Source organism: Pocillopora damicornis, chromosome 7 (genome assembly GCF_964200805.1).
Source record: "Pocillopora damicornis chromosome 7, jaPocDami1.2, whole genome shotgun sequence".
Classification (NCBI taxonomy): domain Eukaryota; kingdom Metazoa; phylum Cnidaria; class Anthozoa; order Scleractinia; family Pocilloporidae; genus Pocillopora; species Pocillopora damicornis.
The window spans coordinates 5500898-5523999 of record NC_142676.1 but is presented as its reverse complement, the minus strand read 5'-3'; the positions used below and the strand labels follow the sequence as shown (position 1 = coordinate 5523999).

Below are 23102 nucleotides of genomic sequence, written 5' to 3'. Positions count from 1 at the left end.
TGTGGAGTGTCACTTGTCCAATGTTACGACTGTTCAGCCAATCTTGGTCTATATTGCAACGTATGCACGGCTCCACGCACGTTAAAACGACGTGGGCAGTTGCATTTTGTTGCAAATTTCCCGTCCATTTAGACTCGAGTTGCTGTTGACAAAATTTTCCGTCAGTCAATCGAAGAAACGAGGACATCTGAGTCTTCTTTTACTATCACTGACCGTTAGAATAACTGCGCGGTGGTCCAAAGAAACTTGCTTGTTTTCAGGAGTCCATTTTCAGCAAATCAGCACACCTTGAAAAGAAATAATATTACCATTTTGAAAATCAAAACCCTCCTTCGGATCTTTATTAAGTTAGGACTGCCACTAGAACTTCAGTATTTTGAATTCGTTTGCCATCATTTTTCCTTCAAAAAGAAAATTTTTTATGGACAATTTGTTCAAAGAAACTGTAAATTTTGAGCAATGATTTTCGATAAACCAGCGCTCACACGGAAACGATGTGTCTTATTTAACAGATAGAGAAGCCCTGGCTGCGCTCTGTTCTGTTGTAAAGCACGCAGGAAGCGGCTGGAGCACGAAAGAAGTGGGGAGAAACACGAGACGTAGTCTTGCGTTGCTCCCCAATTCTTGAGTGCTCTAGCTAGCCGCTTCCTTGGTGCTTTAAAACCAAACAGAGCACAATCAAGGCTTCTCTATTTGTTTTATTATTATGAATCCGTTTAAATTCCCCACGCACTATTTCTAATTTTCAAAACAAACTTTGTTTCCAAAGTGAACAACAGTGTCGTCAGCATACTCTATACTCTCATAGAGCACGCTACAATAAGCCAATCAGAATTCTTGTTAGAATGTTTTAAAAAATCCGATTAGTTGAACAAGACCACAGTTGTAAAAAATGTCGAACCATCAAAGTTCCCAATCGGCAATAGTTTACAAATCAAAAATAGTTCGGCAGATCGAATTTAAGAGGCCTGGCGCCTGAAAAACGACCGAAGATTTCTGGCTAAAAATTAAAATCGGTCGATTTTTATCTTCCAAGTAGAGGTTACCTGATACTATTCAAAAATGAATTTCTTTTGCTTCAGTTTCGCTTTAAACCAAAAATATTGAGCCGCGAGCTTGTTACGTCTGAAAGCAGCAAAATCTGTCCCAAAATATGCCCTTTCAAAAACCAGTTCTAAAATACCTATTGCAACACAAAATAATGAGAAAACTACGCAGTCATGAAGAAAAAGGCGTTTTAATGCAATATCATTCGATAAGCAACGAAAACCTGCAGAAGCGAATGAAAAAATAAATTTTCAAACATTGCATATCAAATTGGATGGAGCGTTAGAGATGATTTTAAAATAATTACTTCTACAAAATCCAACGCCGTTGAAAGCATTCACATCAGACATTAGAAGGATAGAATCAGACAGAAGGATATACATCACGTTTCTGGAAAAACATTTTTCGGCCAAAGTATATTGACCTTGTACGAAGCGTTCAAATTTGCAAAGTTTACCGTTATGTTGCAAATTCAATGAAACACTTCTCTGTTGCCAATACGTTCATGGATAGCGTGGTAAATGTCACTTTAAACCTCGCTAGCGCTCAGATACCATCCTAAATAGAACTATATGGTATTAAAAGAAAACATTTACCATCTGCTGAGGTGAGTTGAATCTTGGAAATGTTATCGCGTGACAGCACTCATTTCTCAAAAGTACGGCGGAATCCAAGCAAATGCGTAAAATATAATTAATTTTAAGTTTTTTCCGATAATTGAAAGTGAAATTTCGGAACAAGCGAGCTGGCAAGTAGCAACAGAAGAACCAAACAAACGTTTGTAAACACACCAGGCGCCGTGTGATTTACGTTACTAAAACGTGAGCAGATACGAAAATCCTCAACGTAAAATAGGATTATTAAATATTAAATCCGCAGCGTGATGATGTTTAATGATGATTCATAATGTTTTGCAGAGAGAAATAAAAAGAACTCCTTCAATTTTGTGCGGAAATTTTGTTGTTCTGCTCCGTAGTTCGTTGCCTTAATTTTTTTTCTTATAAATGGCGGCCTAGTTGTCGTTTTTTTTTTTTTTTTTTTTTTTTTAATTGACGTAAGTTGGCCTTTCCTGCCTCGACAACATGTCTGAGAGAACGGTATTTTCACCTAATGCATGGGCATCGAGGAATGAAAACATGTCCGGCACATTAAAAGAGGGCTATTTACATGTAGTTAATGAGACTTATTGAACCTGATGACGTCCTCAGCCATACCCCCAGGGGTACCTACCGACCAAATCTCCCGTCCCCTGATAGCAAGCGCTCCAACTGTTTAGGAACTGGGCATGCTCTGATGGTAGTTTGGATCACAAGACGGTTACGGAACAGGTAAAATGAAGCATGATATCCAAAGTGAAATACTTCCTAGAAACCTTTCCAGTTTTTTGAAGCTACGTACTCACTCTCAGCATCTGAAAATGGATGTTCATAACTGGTGCCCCATATATATTTCCATGTCTTTTGCTATCGACACTTTGTTGTGATATTAAAGCTTCAATCCAGTCTAGTCACTTTTTTCCTTTTCATTGCCTGTCCGTCAAACTGTGTAATGCACTTGTGGCCAAAAATTACTTAATGATCACTGCTTGTGGTCAAAGGTTTAAAATCATCTCTTTTGTATCATTCACGGGTCCGAAGAGCAAAGCTTATTGTTGGAGAGGAATGTCAGTTAATTTATAGGCAAGTGGTTTCATGCTACGTACGCTCATTTTCATATGCTCGCAAGCAAACTAAGCATCAAAGACAAAACAGCTTGTTTGAAGACTTGGTTTCCTTGAAGGAGTACGCGCTGTTTTCATTATTTCCTGGAGAGCTCCCGATCTTTCTCATTCTCCTATCCAGAACCTTTCATTTGCGAAGAAGTCTGTGCTAAATTCTTGCGGTCAGAAGTCCGCGCATCGTGGTGACCAAAGCAACCGACAGCCCTGGACTAGTTTACCTGCGCAATGACACACCTCTTTTATTTTTCCTGACAAGCTGCCAATCTTTCTCACTCTCGTTTCTTGGACTTGTCCGTTGGTTTTCCAATCTATTTGAGTAAATGAGAGCCTGAGGCAGTCTATGGGCGAACGTTTATTAAAACCTGTCAATATCCTCCTATCCAGCAGTCTGCGCACTCGGGCAGTTTCCCGCGCTTTCCTAAACCATTGCAAAGGCGCCTGAAAACGAGGTAGAAGTAACGTATACTTGCTAATCTGTTGATTAGTTAATTATCTCGTCTGTTACGTCATCACGACCGCGAAAATTATAACCCGTCATTATAACTTTGCGTTGGTTGGAGTTAGGCTCGTCATGAGTCATTTGGAGTAAAATTCAAGGTGATGGAAGGAATCAAAGAGATGAATTCTCTCAACGTGAGTACTATTCATTGTTAATTTTTTTGTACTTGGGGTGGTTAAAATGAGCTCCTAACTATATTTCGTCGGACAAATTCGGAATTTGTCGTGTGCCAGGCCTTTGGGCTCTTGCATACATGAAGTTGAGTTTTCTTTAAATGAAACGAAAAAGGAGAATTTATATGTGTTAGAGGAGGAAGCGAAGAGACAATGCGTAGGAAATGAAGGACCAGATGTAAACGCAAAGGACTCATATCTCCAAAACTCAAGTGAAAGTGACACCGTTTGAAATTAACACGGAGCAGGGAAAAAAACGGAGCTGGGGACCCAAAAAAACTCCAATGGGCGGGTACCAAAGCAAGCGCAAGGAAATCCTATTCTTAGTTATTGACAACTACGGCCAACTAATAAACATAAAAGTCTGCTAAATCAAGATGCGTAAGTCTTAGATAATCAAAATACGTTTCTTGTACGAATAAAGCAACAACACAACCATGGCAACAACAAAAACAACAACAACAACAGTCTTAGGGATCGACGGAATAGCACCGCTCCGGGTGGACTTGTTGGTAGTCCAAAATGGCTCATAGTAAGAACAAATCTGACCAGGTTTCGATCTTTCAGTGTTTTGTATGGTTAAGAACAATGAAAATTCGGAAAGATTTTGTCGCGGCAAGTGGATCTTTTCACGCGTAAAATGGAATAAAATGCGCGCGCTTCATTCTTTCATGAGCAGATTTGTCAAGTGAAAAGGACCCCAGGTAAGTGCAGACAGGATATAGGCACAAAACAAAATATTTTCAAGACAACATAGTTCTATGGAAAACATTGCAAGATGGAATTTCTGAACAAGGTTTTTTCCTATTCGTGTAATAGTACGGTATTTTTGCGCGCGCTTACAGGTTGGAGAAAGACTTATTTACCAACGAGGTTTCGTTTCTACTGAATTGCTCATCTCATTCGTCATTCTTTTTGTTCGAAATAACTTTTCAATTTTTGGGGACGATCGCCATCAAGAGAAGTGTCAGGGCACGGCGTGAACCCTGGTTACGAGTCAAAACACTGTCTTTACAGGGGAGGGGCAGTGAATAACTTTAAGGCTGAAACATGGCGAACTTTTCGGTTGTGTCCTCGTGTACCGGTACACAAAGGAACGAAACATTAACGAACTGCGTGACAACTCCATGTATGGATATGAAACAATAGGAATTCCCCCGTGTACCGGTACACCAGGACAGCCCCAACTTTTCTAACGAATCACAATCGATCGTCTGGCAGACGTTATGGAAGGAGGGTATTAGAGGGTATTGGACAGAGTATATCTGTCCAAAAACGTGAAGAAGAACTCTAAGTGATCGATAGAGAGGAAAACAATCTTCAGCTGCTCGTTCATTTTCTTTAAACGTCTACTTTAGTATGGAGGCCGTTTCTTTGTCGAATTGCTCATTGTCGTAGAAATGCAATAATCTACCTTTTTTTAAGAAAGAACGCAGTTGGATTATTTTACCTATTACAATGGCTCACTTTTAAGCCTATTTTTAACATTTCCCAATGGGGCGAAATTGTTCACATAATCTGGATGCTAGAACAGTGGAGGAAAAATGATGATGATGATGATAATGATAATGATGAATTTCATCACATGTCAAATGACGTCGAGCAGAGGAGGAATACCACCCCCCACCCCCCTTTCCCCACTAATGAAGGGGCACCTAAAATATCCCTAGCCATGCAATATATTAAAAGTGTTGCTTGAAATCAATTAAAACAACCCAAACTAATGCTACATACAACTAACCTTATCTAACGTGCACTAAATTCTGCTTATTTTGAAACCCTGTTTATTAAATCTCTTTGAGTCCACTATGCATGAACCTATAAGGATTTACCAGCTTTTGGTTTACCATGCAGTCTATATATTGTGACAGAACTCTAAAGAATGAAGATTTAGTATGTATATCATACATGAACTACTTGAACCTCTAAAGGAATCGAGACCAGAGTAATAGTTTGTTTACTTTTTTCAAATGACTTTTCTCCTTTTTAATATGTTAAAAAAAATGTTTATTTGTTTCATTTTAAACTTGATGCATTAGCTGCCTTAAAGTTAGGAGCCTAATAAGTACAAGGTCCTTGAGTTTAAATATATAATTATGTATGCAGCGGCTGGCTTCAAATGGGGTTTCAAATAAGTGTAGTGCATGCTGTGCTTCAGGAACAATTTGTATCAAAAGACTCAATCATAACATTTAAATGCCTTTTTTAATTAATCATTTATATTATAACAGCAAATAGGAAGTTTATTTATACTTTTCTCTTTCACAGTTTTTCAGCTAAGAAATAATTGTTATGATTTTTTACTTTCAGAATGCTACTCCCACTTCTAGCGAGTCAATAAAAATTGACGAAGAGAAGCTTGACCGTTACGTAGGGAGTATAATAGCAGCAGCCGCATCAAGCTTGCAGGACGTGGTGATAAGGGTATCAAGCAGCACTAGACAGTCAGAGAAAGATTCTGATAATGGTGTTACTTCATCTTTAAATGTGTGTGGAATCTTGACATTATCCTACAGTGAAGTGACTCCAAGTGAGAGTCTTACTGCAGTCTGTGAGCCTGAGGGAGGAACTCCAGTTCATGCCCCTATTCAAGAAGGTAAGAAATATGAGAAATATGAGGCCCAATTCCTGGGGCCTCGTATTTCTGAGATGGAATTGATGATCCCAGTCAAGAAGGTAATTACTGCTGTTTAATGAGTATGTTCTATTGCAAGTAGTTCAGCCAAGGGCTGCCGTTAGCCTTTTGTATATTCCAATTGGAATATTCTCTCAATCTGTTCTTACTTAGGATAGTTAACTTTATTTGTAGAATATGTCAGTGTTTTTAAACCCTTTAACTTAAATATCTGAATGTTAATTCTCCCCACTAGCTTCTACACATTTCCTTGTAAATTAGTTATGAGTATTTGGTTAAATCAAGGTAACATAATGTGTGAATATTACAGGGAGAAGTAACATGTTAAATAGGGTTAAGCTGAAGAAACAGTAATTTGTAATTATTATGCATTTGTAGACTCAGTATAAACCTCACCATGAAGGAACATTAGTTGATGTTCTATCATGGGGAGTAATCAAGGAATTTTCTGTGAATGTGTACTTATCTACTAAACCTAAAAATAAATGTTCAAATTGTCAACCATTTGACCTCTTCATAGTGACTGTTCAGGAAAGCTCTGATCCCCCTGTTGATCAGCCTCCCCAGTCCCCATCATCACCTAAGCCTAGTGGCAAGAAGATCGTAAGTAGAAAGTTCAATGGAACTTGCATTTGGTATAAAAGATCCTTCGATTTATTTTAATTAGTGTTCATATATTCATTCATATATTGATTTTATTTTCGCCTTCATTTGCCAAAGGATGATGTAAGAGTGTCCTTCAGCAAGTGGTGGCTGTTGATTTTCCGGATCATGTGTACTATAGGTGGCCGATACATCGGCCGATATATCGGTCGACTATCGACCGACTATAGGTCGACTATCGACCGACAGTCGACCGACTATCGGTCGATAGTCGACCGATAGATCGGCCGACAGTGGACGGATATATCGGCCGACAGTCGACCGATAAATGTGCACATATCGGTCGACTGTCGGTCGACTATCGGTCGACTGTCGACCGATAGTCGACCGATACTCGACCGATATATCGGTCGATTGTCGGCCTATATGTCGACCGAGGCCACCTATAGTACACATGATCCGATTTTCCTTAGGATAACCTAAATTATCAATGGGCGCAACAACAGTCACCCAAGGCTATTGAGAAGGAAAATGTGTAATATAGAATGAATAACGTAGACAGTTAACCTGTTTAACAATCAAGACAGTGGTTAAGAAGTTCAATCAACATGGGCTGATCATTGATTAATGATTGAATGATTTTATTCTTGATTAGAAATCCGGCCGGTTCAAATGGCCACGAAAATCTTCAGCAGTTAGGCCAACAAATGAGGACACTGAGAAAGGTTAATTGTAATTTTACTATCTTTGTGTTGAAAAAATGATTTTAAAGTGTTTTAACCCTTTAACTTAAATATCTGAATGTTAATTCTCCCCACTAGCTTCTACACGTTTCCTTGTAAATTAGTTATGAGTATTTGGTTAAATCAAGGTAACAAGTTCTACCAGATAAGTTTGAGAATTCTCACTAACTGTTTGCCTCATAATGTGTGAATATTACAGAGAGGAGTAACATGTTAAATAGGGTTAAGCTGAAGAAAGAGTAATTCGTAATTATTATGCATTTGTAGACTCAGCATAAACCTCACCATGAAGGAACATGAGTTGATGTTCTTGTTGTGTCGTCCAGACTCAGTCAAGTTACTTCTTTCATTGCTATTGCTCAACTGAATTTTATTAAAGAATCAACAAGCTATATTCACAATACAGTACTAGGAATCAGTAATACTACTTTTACATAGGAATGTACTTTTACAGTCATGTACCGATCGTGTCTTACAGGATATAGCGTGACTATAGTAACGCTTAGGTAACGCAATACACTACATCCTTCCCGGACAAAGTTCAAAGGTTACTATTTCAAAGTTAATTAAAGATAATCAATTTAAACTATTTTAATCAGCTAATAATATACGAAGTTCTCGTTATCTTGTGTAGACTTGACTACACGTCCGGACCTAGTCGTGACATTGCCTTTATTCTGAGAGGCTTGATCATCGGAATGATCACTTTCCATACGAGCATCAGAATGTTTGTGAATGATCTCACTAGATTCAACATTCGCTGAATCACTAGAACTACTAGACCCATTACTTTGTTCGTCGTTGCTAGTATCTACGATTTCTTCATTCTCATTTGTGGGTGCGCGCTTCAAGTATTTTGCATTTCGAATAAGAGTGGTGCCAGTTGCTGCGTTGACCAAGGTAAAAGTGTCTCTCCCCCGGGACTGAATGATAACATGCTTAGCCGGGTGAAATTGAGAATCTAACTTTGCTGGCTTCATGTTTGCGCAAAATACGATATCGCCGATTTTGAAGTTGTGCGGCGTTGCGTTATTTTTCTTGTCGTGATAATCTTTCATGCGCTCTTGATATTTGTGACATCGATAACGAAGCTCGTCGTCATTTTGGCTGGTCTGATTTGACTCGACATGTGAAACTTTCATACGAATTTCTCGATTGAACAACAACATAGTGGGTGATTTCCCACTAAAAGGATGAGGAGTCGCTTGGTAAGACATAAGAATTTTGGGTAATTCCTTTTCCCATGATTTGCCTTCCGATATTGCAGCGCGAAAATTTTTTTTAAGGTACCGATGAAATCGCTCTAATTTTCCATTGCTTCTAGCAAAATACGGCGAAACGCGAGTATGCTTGATACCGCACGTTTTCAGAAAGTTTTCAAATTCTGCGCTTACAAATTGTTTACCATTGTCAGAAACCAACTCTTCTGGAAAACCAAATCTGGCAAAAATATCTGTCAGAACTCGAATGACCTCACGAGAGGTGATTTGTCGCAGTATGTGCGCCTCCGGAAATGACGAATAATAATCGATGTACGTCAAAATAAATTTCCCGTTTACTGGACCAACGATATCTACTGCGCCCTTTACCCAAGGACCACGAGGTAACGATGCGGGCAGGAGAGGCGTGTACTTGTTTAACGGTTGATTTAAAACACATGCACGACAATTTTTAATCATTGCCTCTGCTGCGCTGTCCATTCCAGGCCAAAAGAATCGTGACCTGAGAAACTGTTTAGTTTTGACAATTCCCTGGTGCGTCTCATGCGAGAGCTTAAGAATTTTCTTTTGCAGTGACGAAGGAACAACAATTCGATTTCCTCTGAGAATAACTCCTTCATAAACAGATAATTCATCCTTAACTGCTTTAAACGGTTTCAGTTTTTCGTCGCGCGACCACTTGCCATCTTGAATATGCTCGATTAATTTGGACAAAGTGTCATCTCTGCGTCTTTCGCGGCTCATCTCGGCAAGGGTGAGAGCTTGCAGGTCTAACATGCTGGTGTCATAAACAAACCTAACATAATTCTCGCAAACAGTTCCGCTATCGGTGTAGTTTTCACACTTCGAAGGACGTCGAGACAGTGAATCTGCAGTGTTGTCCTTTCCCGATACGTGTTGTATATGGAAATTGTACTGATGCAATCTCCAGGCCAAACGTTGAATTCGTGGTGGCAGGACTTTGCTGGACTGCGGATCAAACATGCTGGACAGAGGTTTGTTGTCAGTAAGTAGCGTAAAATTGATTCCGAACAAATAATTGTGTAGGCGTTCGACTGCCCATACGCATCCAAGCGCTTCGCGTTCGATTTGCGAATATCTTCGTTCGGTAGGCGTAAGTGATCGACTTATGTAGGCGATTGGTTTTCGCTCGCCGTCAGTTTGGTCTTGAAGCAGGATTGCTCCTAAACCTACTGGACTAGCATCGGTGATCAAATACGTAGGAGAGTTTAAGCGAAAACATGCGAGAACGGGCTCGCAAGACAACACTTCCTTAAGGGCCTCGAATGCCTCTTTTTGCTCCTTTCCCCACGAAAATTTTACTTCGCTCCGAGTTAACTTTCGCAAAGGTTCCACGATGTTCGCGTAAATCGGTATGAATTTGGAAACATAACCGCACGTTCCAAGAAATGACCTAAGATCTGATACATTCTTTGGCGGTGGTGTAGCTTTTATTGCTTCGCACTTTTTCGGATCCGGCTTAATACCATCGGCAGATACTACATGGCCTAACACCGAAATCTTGGTAACGCCGAATTCACACTTGCTTTGATTTAGCCTTAAGTTGTTCGCACGACATCTCTCGAAAACCTTACGGAGCCGGTTAATGAGTTCTTCCATTGTCACAGCGTGCACGATGACATCGTCGATAGAGATTTGAACTCCGTCGATTCCGAACAAAATTTGTTCCATCATCTTTTGGAAAGCTTCGCTTGCATCACTAAGACCGAAGGGAGTACGCTTAAACCTAAAACAACCACGAGGCGTGATGAAGGTAGTGATGTACCGCGACTCTTCAGCTAGCGTAAGCTGAAAAAAACCACTCTTCGCATCGATTTTAGCAAAATACTTCGAACCGTGCATAGCTTGCAAAGTGTCATCTACCTTAGGTAATAGGTGTCGTTCCCTAATTACAGCCTTATTTACTTCCCTGAGGTCACAACACACTCTTATTTCCCCCGATTTCTTTGGGACGATTACTAAATTAGAGACCCATGGGCTGGCCTCTGTGACCTCCTCAATGATGTCATTTTCGAGCATCTTGTCTAGCTCGTTGTTCACTGCTTCAATTTGGCTAAATGGTATACGCCTTAATCGTTGACTAACAGGTTTGACGCTAGAGTCAACGGCAATTTTGTGCTCAAAGTTGGCCACTTTACCTATCCCATGAAATATTTCGTCAAATTCACGTAGTAAAGAATCTAATTCACTATTTTCACTAGTCTTAGGAAAACTTGGCTTGTCTTGAACGAGGTTTACACTAATTATCTCTAAATTGAAACTTGAATCCCTCCCAAGGAGTGACTCTGAATGCCCTTGTATAACATATACATTTGCTCTTATTTCTTTCTTTCCTACTTTGATAGTGGCAGTAAAATAGCCTTTGCAATTTAATGGATCTTTCTGTCCATAAGCAATAAATCGCTTTTTGCTTGGTCTGAGTTCATGAGACTTTTTCAGGTTCGTGAACAATTGTGACGAGATAATATTGTACTTACATCCGGTGTCTACTATCATGCGGATCTTTTGTCCGTCCATTTTCACTTGGACTGAACTGTCCTCATTGTTCATTGAGAATACAGGCTCATTCTCGTCCGCGCTTTCCTCACTGAACCATTCTGCCGCTTTGAGGTTTCGAACTTTCCTGTCCGTCTTCTTGGGGTTCTTTCGTGACTTTTTCCCTTGTTTCCGGTTTGCTTTCTGATCTTGCTTGCTTGATTTGCAGACCCGGGCAAGATGACCCACTTTCTTGCAGGAATTGCATCTCGAGTTGATCGCACCGCATTCGTTAGGACTGTGACCATCCAATCCGCCACATCTGTAACAGATGAACCTTTTTTCGTCCGCTCCATCGGTAGGCTTTTTGGCGTTGACTTTGTCGACTGGTATGGGGCCTTCCTTGGTGCCCTTTGTAATCATGCTGGCATCTTTCCTTGACGATTCTTCGCTCCTGGCCACTTTCATCGTTTTCGTCAGGTCCAGATCGTCTTGAGTCAGTAACTTTTGTCGAAGGCTTTTCGACGCGCACTTTTCAACGATCTGGTCCCTTATCATCTCTTCTTCGAGTGTGCCAAACTCGCACGATTTCGCAAGTTCTCTGAGTGCTATAAGGTAGCTATCTATCGGCTCGTCTGGCCTCTGTTCCCTGGATCGGAACTTGTACCTTTCAGACACCACGTTTCGTTTTGGCGCAAAGTAGTTTTGAAGAGCTAGTTTCGCATCTTCAAGTTTTTTATGTTCGCCAGGCAGGGTTCTGAAGATCCTTTGCACAGCGGGCCCAGGGCAGTGCAGGAAGGTCGCTCGCTGGACTTTGTCGTCCTTGTCCGAGAGCTCGGAAGCCACTGAGTATATATCAAAGGAACTCACCCAGTGCTGCCATTCGCAATACAAGTCGGCTGCGTCGATATTGAACGGCTGTGGCGTAGAAAGTCCCGTCCGTTTCATCTAGCTCAAGGAGTACGTTATTGGCTTTTAATCCTCGTCGCCAGTATGTTGTGTCGTCTAGACTCAGTCAAGTTACTTCTTTCATTGCTATTGCTCAACTGAATTTTATTAAAGAATCAACAAGCTATATTCACAATACAGTAGGAATCAGTAATACTACTTTTACATAGGAATGTACTTTTACAATCATGTACCGATCGTGTCTTACAGGATATAGCGTGACTATAGTAACGCTTAGGTAACGCAATACACTACAGTTCTATCATGGGGAGTAATCAAGGAACTTTCTGTGAATGTTTACTTATTTACTGATTCACTTTAATTCAATTTCATTCAATTTACTAAACATTCAAATTGTCAACCATTTGACCTCTTCATAGTGCCTGTTCAGGAAAGCTCTGACCCCCCTGTTGATCAACCTCTCCAGTCCCCATCATCACCAGAGCCCAGTGGCAAGAAGAGCGTAAGTAGAAAGTTCAATGGAACTTGCATTTGGTATAAAAGAACCTTGGATTTATTTAATGTTCATATATTCATTAATTTATTAATTTTATTTTCATTTCATATTTTTATTTTTTATTTTTATTTTCATTTGCCAAGGGATGACGTAAGAGTGTCCTTCGGCAAGTGGCGGCTGTTGATTTTCTTTAGGATAAACCTTATCAGTGGGCGCATTAACAGTCACCCAAGGCTAATGAGAAGGAAAATGTATAATATAGAATAAATAATGTAGACAGTTAACCTGTTTAACAATCAAGGCAGTGGTTAAGAAGTTCAATCAACATGGGCTGATCATTGATTAATGATTGAATGATTTTTTTCTTGATTAGAAATCCCGCTGGTTCAAACGGCCACGAAAGTCTTCAGCAGTTAGGCCAACAACAGAGGACACTGAGAAAGGTAACTTGTAACGTATCTTTATTTGTGGTGAAAAAATTGAGGCAGTAACATTCTATCATGCTTAGGGTTTTGCTGACTGTAAACTCTCGTATCTGATGAGTGTTTTCCTATGAATGATAGATAAAATACCTAAAGGTGAAAGGTTTTTTTTTGTGTTAACCATCTTGTATTGCATGAGATTTCAACTGCAAGGTCTGTGAAAAGTTGTGTGATTGTTTGGGTTGAGATAATTAATGTTTACGATTTCTTCTGATTAATTAACTACAGTTGAATTAAAAAGGAAATGTCACTATTAAATAAAAATTTTTCAAACCCTGCAGACTCACAGGTTGGAGTACATCGCATTGCTTTCGAAGAATCTCATTGTGATGAATATGTCGGCTCTTTTTTCACAAAAAGTGGTGAGTGATTGAAATCACATTAGGCTCGAGTTTTTGGTTCATGTAGTTTAAGAAAATAAGTCTTAACAGTGGTATGATAATCTTTTCTGAAAGGAGTTTTAAACATTTCTTTATTCAGATCATTGTGATGAATCAGGCAATGATGTCTTCCTTTTGAACACTGGGAAGGTACCTTTGGTATCAAAACTGTTCCGAAGGTCAGAATCGAAGACGCTTACTGACAATCTCTGCTCGTAAGTGAGAGTATTTCTTTAATTCTATGTTAATGACTAAAACTATGTTTATTACTATGTTATCCAAAAGAAAACTTTTTAAGGTGATTGTTAGATGCACATTCTGCACTGGATATTTGGGATCCAGTTGAAAGTGCAATGTAGGTACTCACATGATGGTTAAATACAATTCAATTATTCCCTATAGTGCAAATGCAGTGAAATTGAGGTAAATTTTTCTTTTTTCCTGCAATGCAAGATTTTACATCTTTTATTACCAATCATTATAACCATAATGTGGGTTAATCATCTTTGTTTGATCTCTGAATTAAGAAATTTAGAAGAATACATCAACAAAAATCTTGTCACTGACAAATTCACATTGTTATCCATGGAGAGGATGATAGTGCGAAGCTTTGTTCATTATAACTATAATGTGGGTTAATCATCTTTGTTTGATCTTTGAATTCAGAAATGTAGAAGAGTTTGTCCTGAAAAATCTGGTCACTGACAAATTCACAGTCATTATTCATGGAGAGGATGATGGTGCGAAGATCTGTTCGCTTAATTTGGCGAAAAAATTTTACAAACTATTAAAGACCAGGTAAGAGAGGTTTGTACTGATGGAAACATATACCTACTTCAAATATTAGCAACCAAATCAACAAAGTCAGAAGTCAGATGATAAATTTTGTGAATTATATTGGTACTGGTAAAAAGCACCTGATGATGCTGATAACTTTGTACATCAGTGGATATGTATTACAATTATTTTCCTAAACGGTACAGAATATGGTTTTATCTGACAGTTTTTAGTAATGATATATATCAAACTGTAACGTTTCTTTCATTTTTTTTCTGCAGGTTCTTTGAAGGATTGAATTTTTGCATCATTTTAAAGGCCAAATTCACCCTGAAAGCTGTTTTCAAGCTTGCCAAACCATTCATCCCGTGAGTATAAGAAACAAATAGTTTATTTTATAACTGAAAAATATGATACTGCTTGATTTTTGATATTCTTGTAAAATTAAAACCAAGTGGATTTAATAAAATTGATTTTACTGCACTTGGTTTGAGTTCATAAAACTAAAATAAAAGCCATTGATTTAAAAAATGCAATCAGAAGTAAAGCAGAGACTGTTAGAAACAGATTATCTGGTTTCATTAACTGAGTCGATAATGTAAATTGACCGCTGTAAAGAGTTTGTTAAGCTGATGTTTCAAGCGTTAGTCCTTCGTAAGAGCAAAAGAAGGATTCTATTAGAACTAAAAGATAAAGCATGACTGTGAACTTCTTATAGAAGAGTTAAATGAGATTAACCAAGTTGTCATAGATTCATGCTATACATGTGAATGGCTGACAGGCTCAAATTTCCATAGAGTGTATGCTAAGATTTTATGAAAGTGAAAAAATATTTTTGGTATTAGACAGTAGCAGTTTGTGTTTTCAACTAACAGCAAGATTAAAAGGAAGTTTTCATTGAAAAACATCGGTCAAAAATGGGAAGTTATTAAGTTGTACCATAATGCATGTCATTTGCTGACAGTGTTCATCTTTTTTAGGAACAATGTGAAGCGAAAGATTTCTATGGTAAATGATGTTGGTGAACTTGTGTTCCACGGTAAGAACTTCATTGAAAGGTGTACGAAGTATGTGCCAGAAAAGAATATAAATTCATTTTTTTAGCATTTTCAAATGATGGATTGGCATAGCGATGAAGTTTAAGTTTGATGTTGTGATGTACTGGATTGCATTACATTCTGTGAAATTTAATTGGTAGGTACAAATTATGACAAGTGTAATCAAAAGTTAAAGTGAAGAAGAAGTGAAAACAATTTGAGATTCAAAACTCCTTGGAAAGCTTATTGTTATATTAGCATTTAATGTGTTAAATTATGAGTGTTTGTCAGTTGATTTCCTTTTTGTTTTGTTCTAGGTATTCCGGACACAGTTCTCCGTTATACATGCTAGTTACTACAGATATCATGTTAGGGTTGGGGGGAATGTTTGATACTGTCTTTTCTTTGTTTATATATTGTATACAGAGATTCAAGTTCTGTCAGATTTTTCTATACTTCAATACACCATGTCAGGGACGGACGGGGGGGAATGTTTCTTACCGCCTTTTCATTTCATGTATCAAGATTATTCTAAAATATTCTGAATACCAATGATGCATGCCGCCCATGGCATATTAGTTGTCAAGCTGTTGCACAGTGATTGATGTAGGAAGTACTTTAGAGATCAGAGGTTTCTCGGTGTCATTGTTAGGCCTACAGTAACAAGATTGTATCGGTGTTACCCAATTTCTTCCAGATATGTCTCTGTTGTGATCATTAGGAAGCACTGAAAGCAAGAGCACTGAAGATACATTGTAGGGGATTTTTAGGATTTTCAAATTGTAGGGGCTTTTTTTAGGATTTTCAAATTTAATAGTATCTTCAAGAGAATAAGTCATGACTAAGTTTTAGTCTTTTTAACATGGAGAAGTGCATAATGTACTCGCCGTCAAGATCAGTTGTGTCTCCTAGTGTTATATCACAAACTGGCTGCAAAGCACATTGCATGCTTATTTCTTGCAGAGACCCTTGACGATCTCCTTAAGAAGAGCAGCATAACAACAGCTCTCTCTTTCTGTAGTCATTTTATTTAGTACCGAATGTGACAGCAACCAATGACTGTGCGTCATGCCGACTGTTATATAGCTAATCATTACAACAATTGGGCATATTTTTTTTCATTTTTGTAAACTGAAATAAATATCTATATATACATACATGAAAAAAGAAGTGATTATCACCAAAGCTGACTGTTGAACATGCATTCAGCTAGAGTTTTCATAAGAACTTTTCAAGTCGCCGTCGAATAAAACCAGCGGTGTTTTTAATTCAAACAAGCGCCAGGGAAATCCAAAATGACGGACGAAGTAGAAGAAGATTTGCAAAATAAGACGTTTCGGTGTCATTAACCCCCGATATTCGTCGTGTTTTATTTATTTTGTGTCTCCAAGATGAAGACAAGATTTACCACCGTTGATCTTTGCGCGGTGATCACAGAGGTAAGGGGAAGGTGAGATTATTATCGACGAAAACATTTCGTTGTAGAGTGCCTCCTCTTCTGCTGCGAGTTTTCAGTTGATGGCACTTTGAATTATCATCTTACTTGCTGAACTTGATATTAATCTCTATTTATGACAGCCTCCTTGGCATGAGGGTGGCCAATGTATATGACATCTATAGCGGCAAGACCTATCTTCGATCCTTAAAGTTAAGCTTAATTGGACGCCATCGTAACGTGAACTCGAGCTTCCTGAAAAAAATAGGTGATTTTTCACGTGAGGCTGTAGTAACTACTCTACCTCGTTGACGGTTTTGTTTAGGATAGCTTAAGCAAGTTCGATTCGGTCATGATAAAACACAGACTGCAGACTGTGCAGGCCCCTAGAAAGAAATGTCATCAGATGACCTGTTCGTCTCGTCCAAGGAGATCGTTTCATTCTTTGTATCAACCGAAAAACAAAAAAATAGCCTTTGGCAACATAATTTCTTTTTAGGATCCCTGAAAATGATTTCCGAATGATGCTTTTGGATGATATTTCATCTGTACTCTAGAATAGAGGGAAATATTTTCAAGACCGAGGTCACAGTTTTTCACCATACGAACCGACCCTTAGCCGGTAAATAACATATTTATTTTTTTAAACTTGACGAAATTCTTTCCGAAAGAACCCGAATGATTTAGGGCTGTAAACACAGCAAGATCTTCTATAAACCGAAGAATTATGAGCGAGTGAATGGTAGTTAAAATAGAGGTGATGCAAGTTAAAGAGAGATGCCTCGCCGAAAATTTTTCGTTTGCGTAGCGGTAAAGGTGATTTAAAAGGCTTCCAAACAAACTTTGAAACATTATTTTTACAAGTATCTGACACCTGTCAATTAGAGAGCGCGTAAGAAAAAAGAGCGCAAGAACATTTGAAAAACAAAAAAAACTAGTTTTGCAAGGACTGTCACGACAATGTTTTCTTGAAAAACAGTTAATGATCTAACGGAAAGTATTATTCACTCTCATCGAAGATTAATTGATGTACGAAGATTTACCTCTGTTAACTAAGTAAACGGCGAGGAAAGTAATTGTGAGTAAATTCAAATTTTTTATTTTGAAGTTGTGAGAGTTTGCTGGTTTGTTTGCTGCAATGGCGTGTGTAAATCTGGTCTTTCCTCCACAAAAACTAAATTCGAATGGCACACTCAAACGAGACACAAGGGGATTTAATGCGGCCTTTTCACGATAAATTCCTTCAGTTTTACGGTACAATTGTCCAAACTAAACGGACTTGGAAAGACTTACTGAGAGCGTATATTTGTTGTAGAACTGAAATTAAAATTTCGCTCTCTCTTTGACTACGAACAAAATTGTTTGAGAAAATTCAGGTATTCAATAAATGAAAGTTCCATCGTTCAGTTTAACTGTAACCAAATATCTCACTTTTTAACTTTCTAGGTAATTTTTGTGAACGATTAAAATTAATTGCAGACGGTTTTTAGGCCGCTTGTCAACCAACGTAATGACGCTATTGCTTATACAAATTCTGTCTGAAACCAATATTTTACCTTCAACAAAAGTGATTTGAGAGAGAGAAAAGAGAGGATTCATAAGTTATTTATCGGCTTGAGGTAGTAGCCGACGTGTTTGCTTAAAAATACTGCCCAGCCGGAAAAACGAGATATATTTATGAAAAATGGCAACAAAAGTTTGGATGTACTCGGCGACTCACAAAGCGTTACCGTGGCCCGTGGAAAGAGATAGGAAAATACTGACTGGGTAAAGAGCCAATCAGATTGCAGGATTCGTTACCGTGCCCTCGGAAAAAGAAAATATGTGTTATTTTTTTCAAACTTAATGAAATTCATTCCGAAAGAACCCGAATGATTTAGGGCTATAAATACGGCAAGTTCTTCCATTAACTGAACGGTTTTTGAGTGAGTCAATGGTAGTTAAAATAGAGGTTACGCAAATTAAAGAGAACATTTTCATTTGCGTAATGATAGGTGATTTAAAAGGCTTCCAAACAAACTTTGAAATATTTTTATACAAGTATCTGTCACAATCTGACACCTGTCAATTAGAGAGCGCTTAAGAAAAGAAAAAGCGCATGTACACTTTTGAAAAACAACTAAAATAGTTTGGCAAGAACTATCACGACAATGTTTTCTTCAAAAACAGTCAATAATCTAACGTAAAGTATTGTTCACTCTCATCGACGATCAATTTATGTACGAAGATTTACCTTTGTTCATTGAGTAAACGGCGAGGAAAGTAATTGTAAGTAAATTCAAATTTTTTATTTTGAAGTTGTGGGAGTTTGCTGGTTTGTTTGCTGCCATGGCGTGTGTAAATCTGTTTTTTCCTCCACAAAAAGTAAATTCGAATGATACACTCCAACGAGACACAAGGAGACTTAATGCGGCTTTGTTTCATTGAATTCCTTCTGTTAAGAAGAAAGTACCGGACCAGCGTGTCGTGCGATCCAATTTAACGCACGCGCGCTGAGACATTTAATTTGAACAGTTCGTAAGCAAGTTACGCGTACGATTTCTCGCGTGGTTTTTTTCTTCAGACTTAGTCGCATTTTGGAGGTTTTTGTTTTTGAGTATGTATTTTAAGCCGTTACCGTTTTACCGTCTTTTCACCGATTAAACGTACCTGCTTTGAAAGGAGATTTTCGTTATCGCTTCCGAACATTTCTGGCGACTACGATGGGAGAAAGGTATGAACTGGTGTTTGTTTGAGGTTTCGTTTGTGATGTGAGTTTTTTAGTTCTGAGTTGTGCACTATGGCTACTGAATCCGAGGACAGCGATGTTACCGAGAAAAATGACGAAATTGCGAATGGAGTCAACAGACAGAAGCAAAATGACGATCTGTTAGTTCAGATTAAAAGAAGAAAACGCTCCGCAAAGAGAAAAGTGACAAAACTCAGACATGAGTTAGAAAGAGTATGCGTGAAGGATTCCGAAGTAACGGACATAGAAAGTATGATTGAGTAGTTGTAGGCAGCCCTTGAAGACGCACAAGAAATCTTAGAGGAGCTGTCCGCCTTCTATGTCGAAGTCGGAGAAGACACTGGGAAAAACGAAGCTTTTAAAAAGTCAGAAACCATCGAAAAAGACGTATAAAGAGCGATCGAAGCGGGACAAAATGCAATCAAAGTCCGATCGTGCAAAATCATAAATATGAACACGCCATTAAGCGAGAACACGACGGATCGCTAAGAGCAATCGGCCAGAGAAGATTTGCTAAACAAGAGTCACCACAGCCGCAACGACCGAAACCGATAATAGAAGCCGTTAAAAGTTTCGACATTCAATGGTGACAAAAGAAAGATTTTTTGGGCCCTCTTTACAAGTCTAGTAGACGACTCAACAGAGCCAGTAAATTTGAAGATGGCAAGGCGGCGACAATGCCTCACAGGGAACGCCTTGGAAGCCATCCGTGGTCTCGGAGTCACCGTCCACGAATACGAGGAGGCCAAAGAGATATTAAAAACGAAGTATGGAGGTACGCGCCGGGTTCTGCGAGCCTGCTTGGATCAACTAGAACAGGCGCCGGAGAGGTAGAAGATGGAACTCTTCACAGCTTGCTGGTGAAAAAGTTGCCTGACCGCCAGCTGGAAAATTACAGTCGCTGGTTGAACGAACGCGCCAGACAAAATTTAGTCACAGCTTTATAGAAGCAGCGGAAATGGCGAATGGAATTGAGCCGAAACCTGTCGAGCACGTTAGACCACCGAGAGTACCGAGTTACCAGGAACAGAGCAGGATGCGAAATTTTCATGCTGCTGCAATAGGGAAGGAGCCAAATAGTACGAAGCCTCCATGTTCTCTCTACCAGAGTTTCGATCACGGGGTGTGGTTTTGTAAGGAGTTTATGACCGAGGTGTGGATGACTGCTGGAAGATCGTTAAAGAAAAAAAGTTGTGTTTTCATTGCTTAGCCTCTGATCATAGGGGGAAAGATTGTCCATAGGCTCGCATGTATGGAATAGATGGTAGTTCTCGAAATCACCACCGCCTTCTTCGTGGAAGTGAAGTTTCATCAGAAACCGGACCGATAACAATGTTACCTCATGCTGACGATGGGAAACGCCCAGATGTTCCACGGGAGGGAGCGCTCACTGTGACCCTGACCAGCTGTAATATAGAAACGCCGACTTAGTCTTATTCATTACAAATTGTCCCTGTGTGGATGAAGGCTAATGGAAGAAAAGTAAAAGTAAACGCCATCCTAGACGATGCATCGAACAAAACTTTCCAAAACGAAGCGGTTACTGAGATGCTGGGACTGCAAGAGCCATTCGGAAAAGTTCAAGTTTATGTGCTCAGTGACACCGTCGAAACATTTAAGTCCATGCCAATAAAAATTGAAATCGAAAGTGTAGATGGCAGGTTTTCAAAGGAAACAAGCGCAAAAACGTGTCTGTAGAAAGTCACTGGCAATTACAGAGTTGTGAACTGGAACGCCGGACCATCAGAATAAATGGCTGCATCTGACCCAGTGCAATTTTCCTAAGCCGGCAAATGATGGGCTTGTCGATCTTTTGATTGGCATTGATAACACTGAACTCCATCATTCGCGCGTTGATCTCCGTGGAAAAAAATGGCAGACCTATCGCCCGACTCGGACAACTTGGGCAGAGCTGTATTGGTGCACCTGACGAAAACGAGACCGCGAGAACACGATCTCACGTTATCCGTTCCTTGTTCAGTAGAGAACCTATTTGGAGCGAGGGAAAAGAATCCTGTTGTGACGTCGACAACAGCTTAAAGAGATTCTGGGAAATCGAGAAGTCTGGCACAGACCGCGATGGCAGACTCGTACTCACCGAAGAAGAAAGACTAGCCTTAGGCAAAAAGAAAGATTCCCTTAAGTATGAAAATGGAAGATATCGTGTAGCCGTCCCTTAGAAAGAAAACAAACCCGATCTCCCTGATACTAAATCCATGGCACTCTCTCGCCTCCCAAGCACCGATGAAAATCTGAAGAAAAACAGCCGCGTCGCCGATGAATATCGAGCAACTATTCAGGCCTATGTTGAAAAGGAATATTTACGAAAGATACCCTATGGAGTCGCAATTTGTTCCGCAGGAGAACGCTCGAAGAAACCAAGACCGCTATCCCCTTGCCACTGAGACCGTCCTTAAGTCAACCTTCATAGACGATTCTATTGACTGTGTTGAAAACGATGAGGAAAGCTATTGAAGCGATTCCGACAGAAGAGCGCACCAAAGAGATCGTGATGAACAGCGGTCAAGATCCGATAACGAAGACACTTGGAATTTCGTGGAACAGCACTGAAGATGTGTTTACCGTCACCTCTTCTGCAGTTTCTGCTGGTCCTTTGTACACTGTTCAAGGACGCGGAAAACCACGACAGAAGAGGTGGCTGTGCCTTTTTACTTGCTTGGAAACTCGAGCAGTGCATTTTAGAGATGGCCTGGGTACTTGATACCGACACGTTCTTAAACGCCTTCGCCCGTTGCACCAGTCGCCGTGGATTTCCTAAGGAAGTGATAAGCGACAGAGGCACAGGGGGTGGGTACAGTTGGCGAGTTAAAGAAACTAGCCAGCAAGTTTGACCGACGACACCTTCAGAGCAAGACAGCGGAACTTGGACTGACATGGAGATTCAATCCACAAGGTGCCCCACATTTTGAAGGAGCCCACGAAGTAATGGTGAAAGCTGCTAAGAAAGCCATTTATGTCGTTGTAGGAGAACGAGATGTAAACGACGAGGAGCTGATCACTGTGTTCGCTGGGGTGGAATCCCTTCTTAATTCCCGTCCGTTGACTTATCAGAGTACAGATCCACGAGACGATGTTCCATTGACCCCTAACCATTTCTTGCGCGGCCAAATGGGGGGACAGTTCGCGCCTGAGTCCGTTGAAACCGCTCCTTTGCATCCGCGTCAACGGTAGCGAAAGGTCCAGGACATTATTTCACGAGTGTGGAGGAGATGGCTCAAGGAATGTATTCCTGCCCTTAACAGCCGACCGAAGTGGACTTCAGAATTCCGAGACCTAGCTAAAAGCTGGAGATGTAGTTCTTGTGATTCAGCCCGATACAACAAGAGGACGTTGGCCGTTAGAACGAATTGCTGAAGTGTATCCTGGATTTCATTCGAAAATAAGATTTTACGAATTCGCAGAACATGTAAGCTACCGTTATACAACTACTATAAAATGTACAAAGTTTACAACATTTTCAGTACAGGTACAAACTTTGTACAAAATGTTTGTACCTGTACGGAAAACGTTTTAACCTTTAATGCTAAGCCTTACTTAATAAAATGTAAATAGTATTGAGTCTATTGAGTCTCTCCTGTAAGCTTCTTACGAGCGTTTGATGTCCTTGTGCAATATTGCCTCACTTCTTTATCGAGTGTGGCCCCAAGGCGTTTATGGAGACAGGCAAATTTCAGTTGTTAACCCGTTTTGAGTTTCCTTCT

The 23102-nt window shown here is 39.6% G+C and overlaps 1 protein-coding gene across 1 annotated transcript; it reads left to right on the top strand.

Moving 5' to 3' along the window:
- Positions 1–3876: 3876 nt before the first annotated feature.
- Positions 3877–16372, top strand: LOC149042237 (uncharacterized). The gene is made up of 12 exons (XM_089212280.1): positions 3877–3951; positions 5750–6035; positions 6595–6677; positions 7333–7402; positions 12465–12547; positions 12915–12984; positions 13305–13385; positions 13504–13618; positions 14070–14201; positions 14462–14548; positions 15161–15219; positions 15535–16372. The coding sequence occupies exons 1-12, from the start codon at positions 3877–3879 to the stop codon at positions 15567–15569; spliced, it is 1176 nt and encodes a 391-aa protein (XP_089068406.1). The 3' UTR covers positions 15570–16372.
- Positions 16373–23102: the final 6730 nt, after the last annotated feature.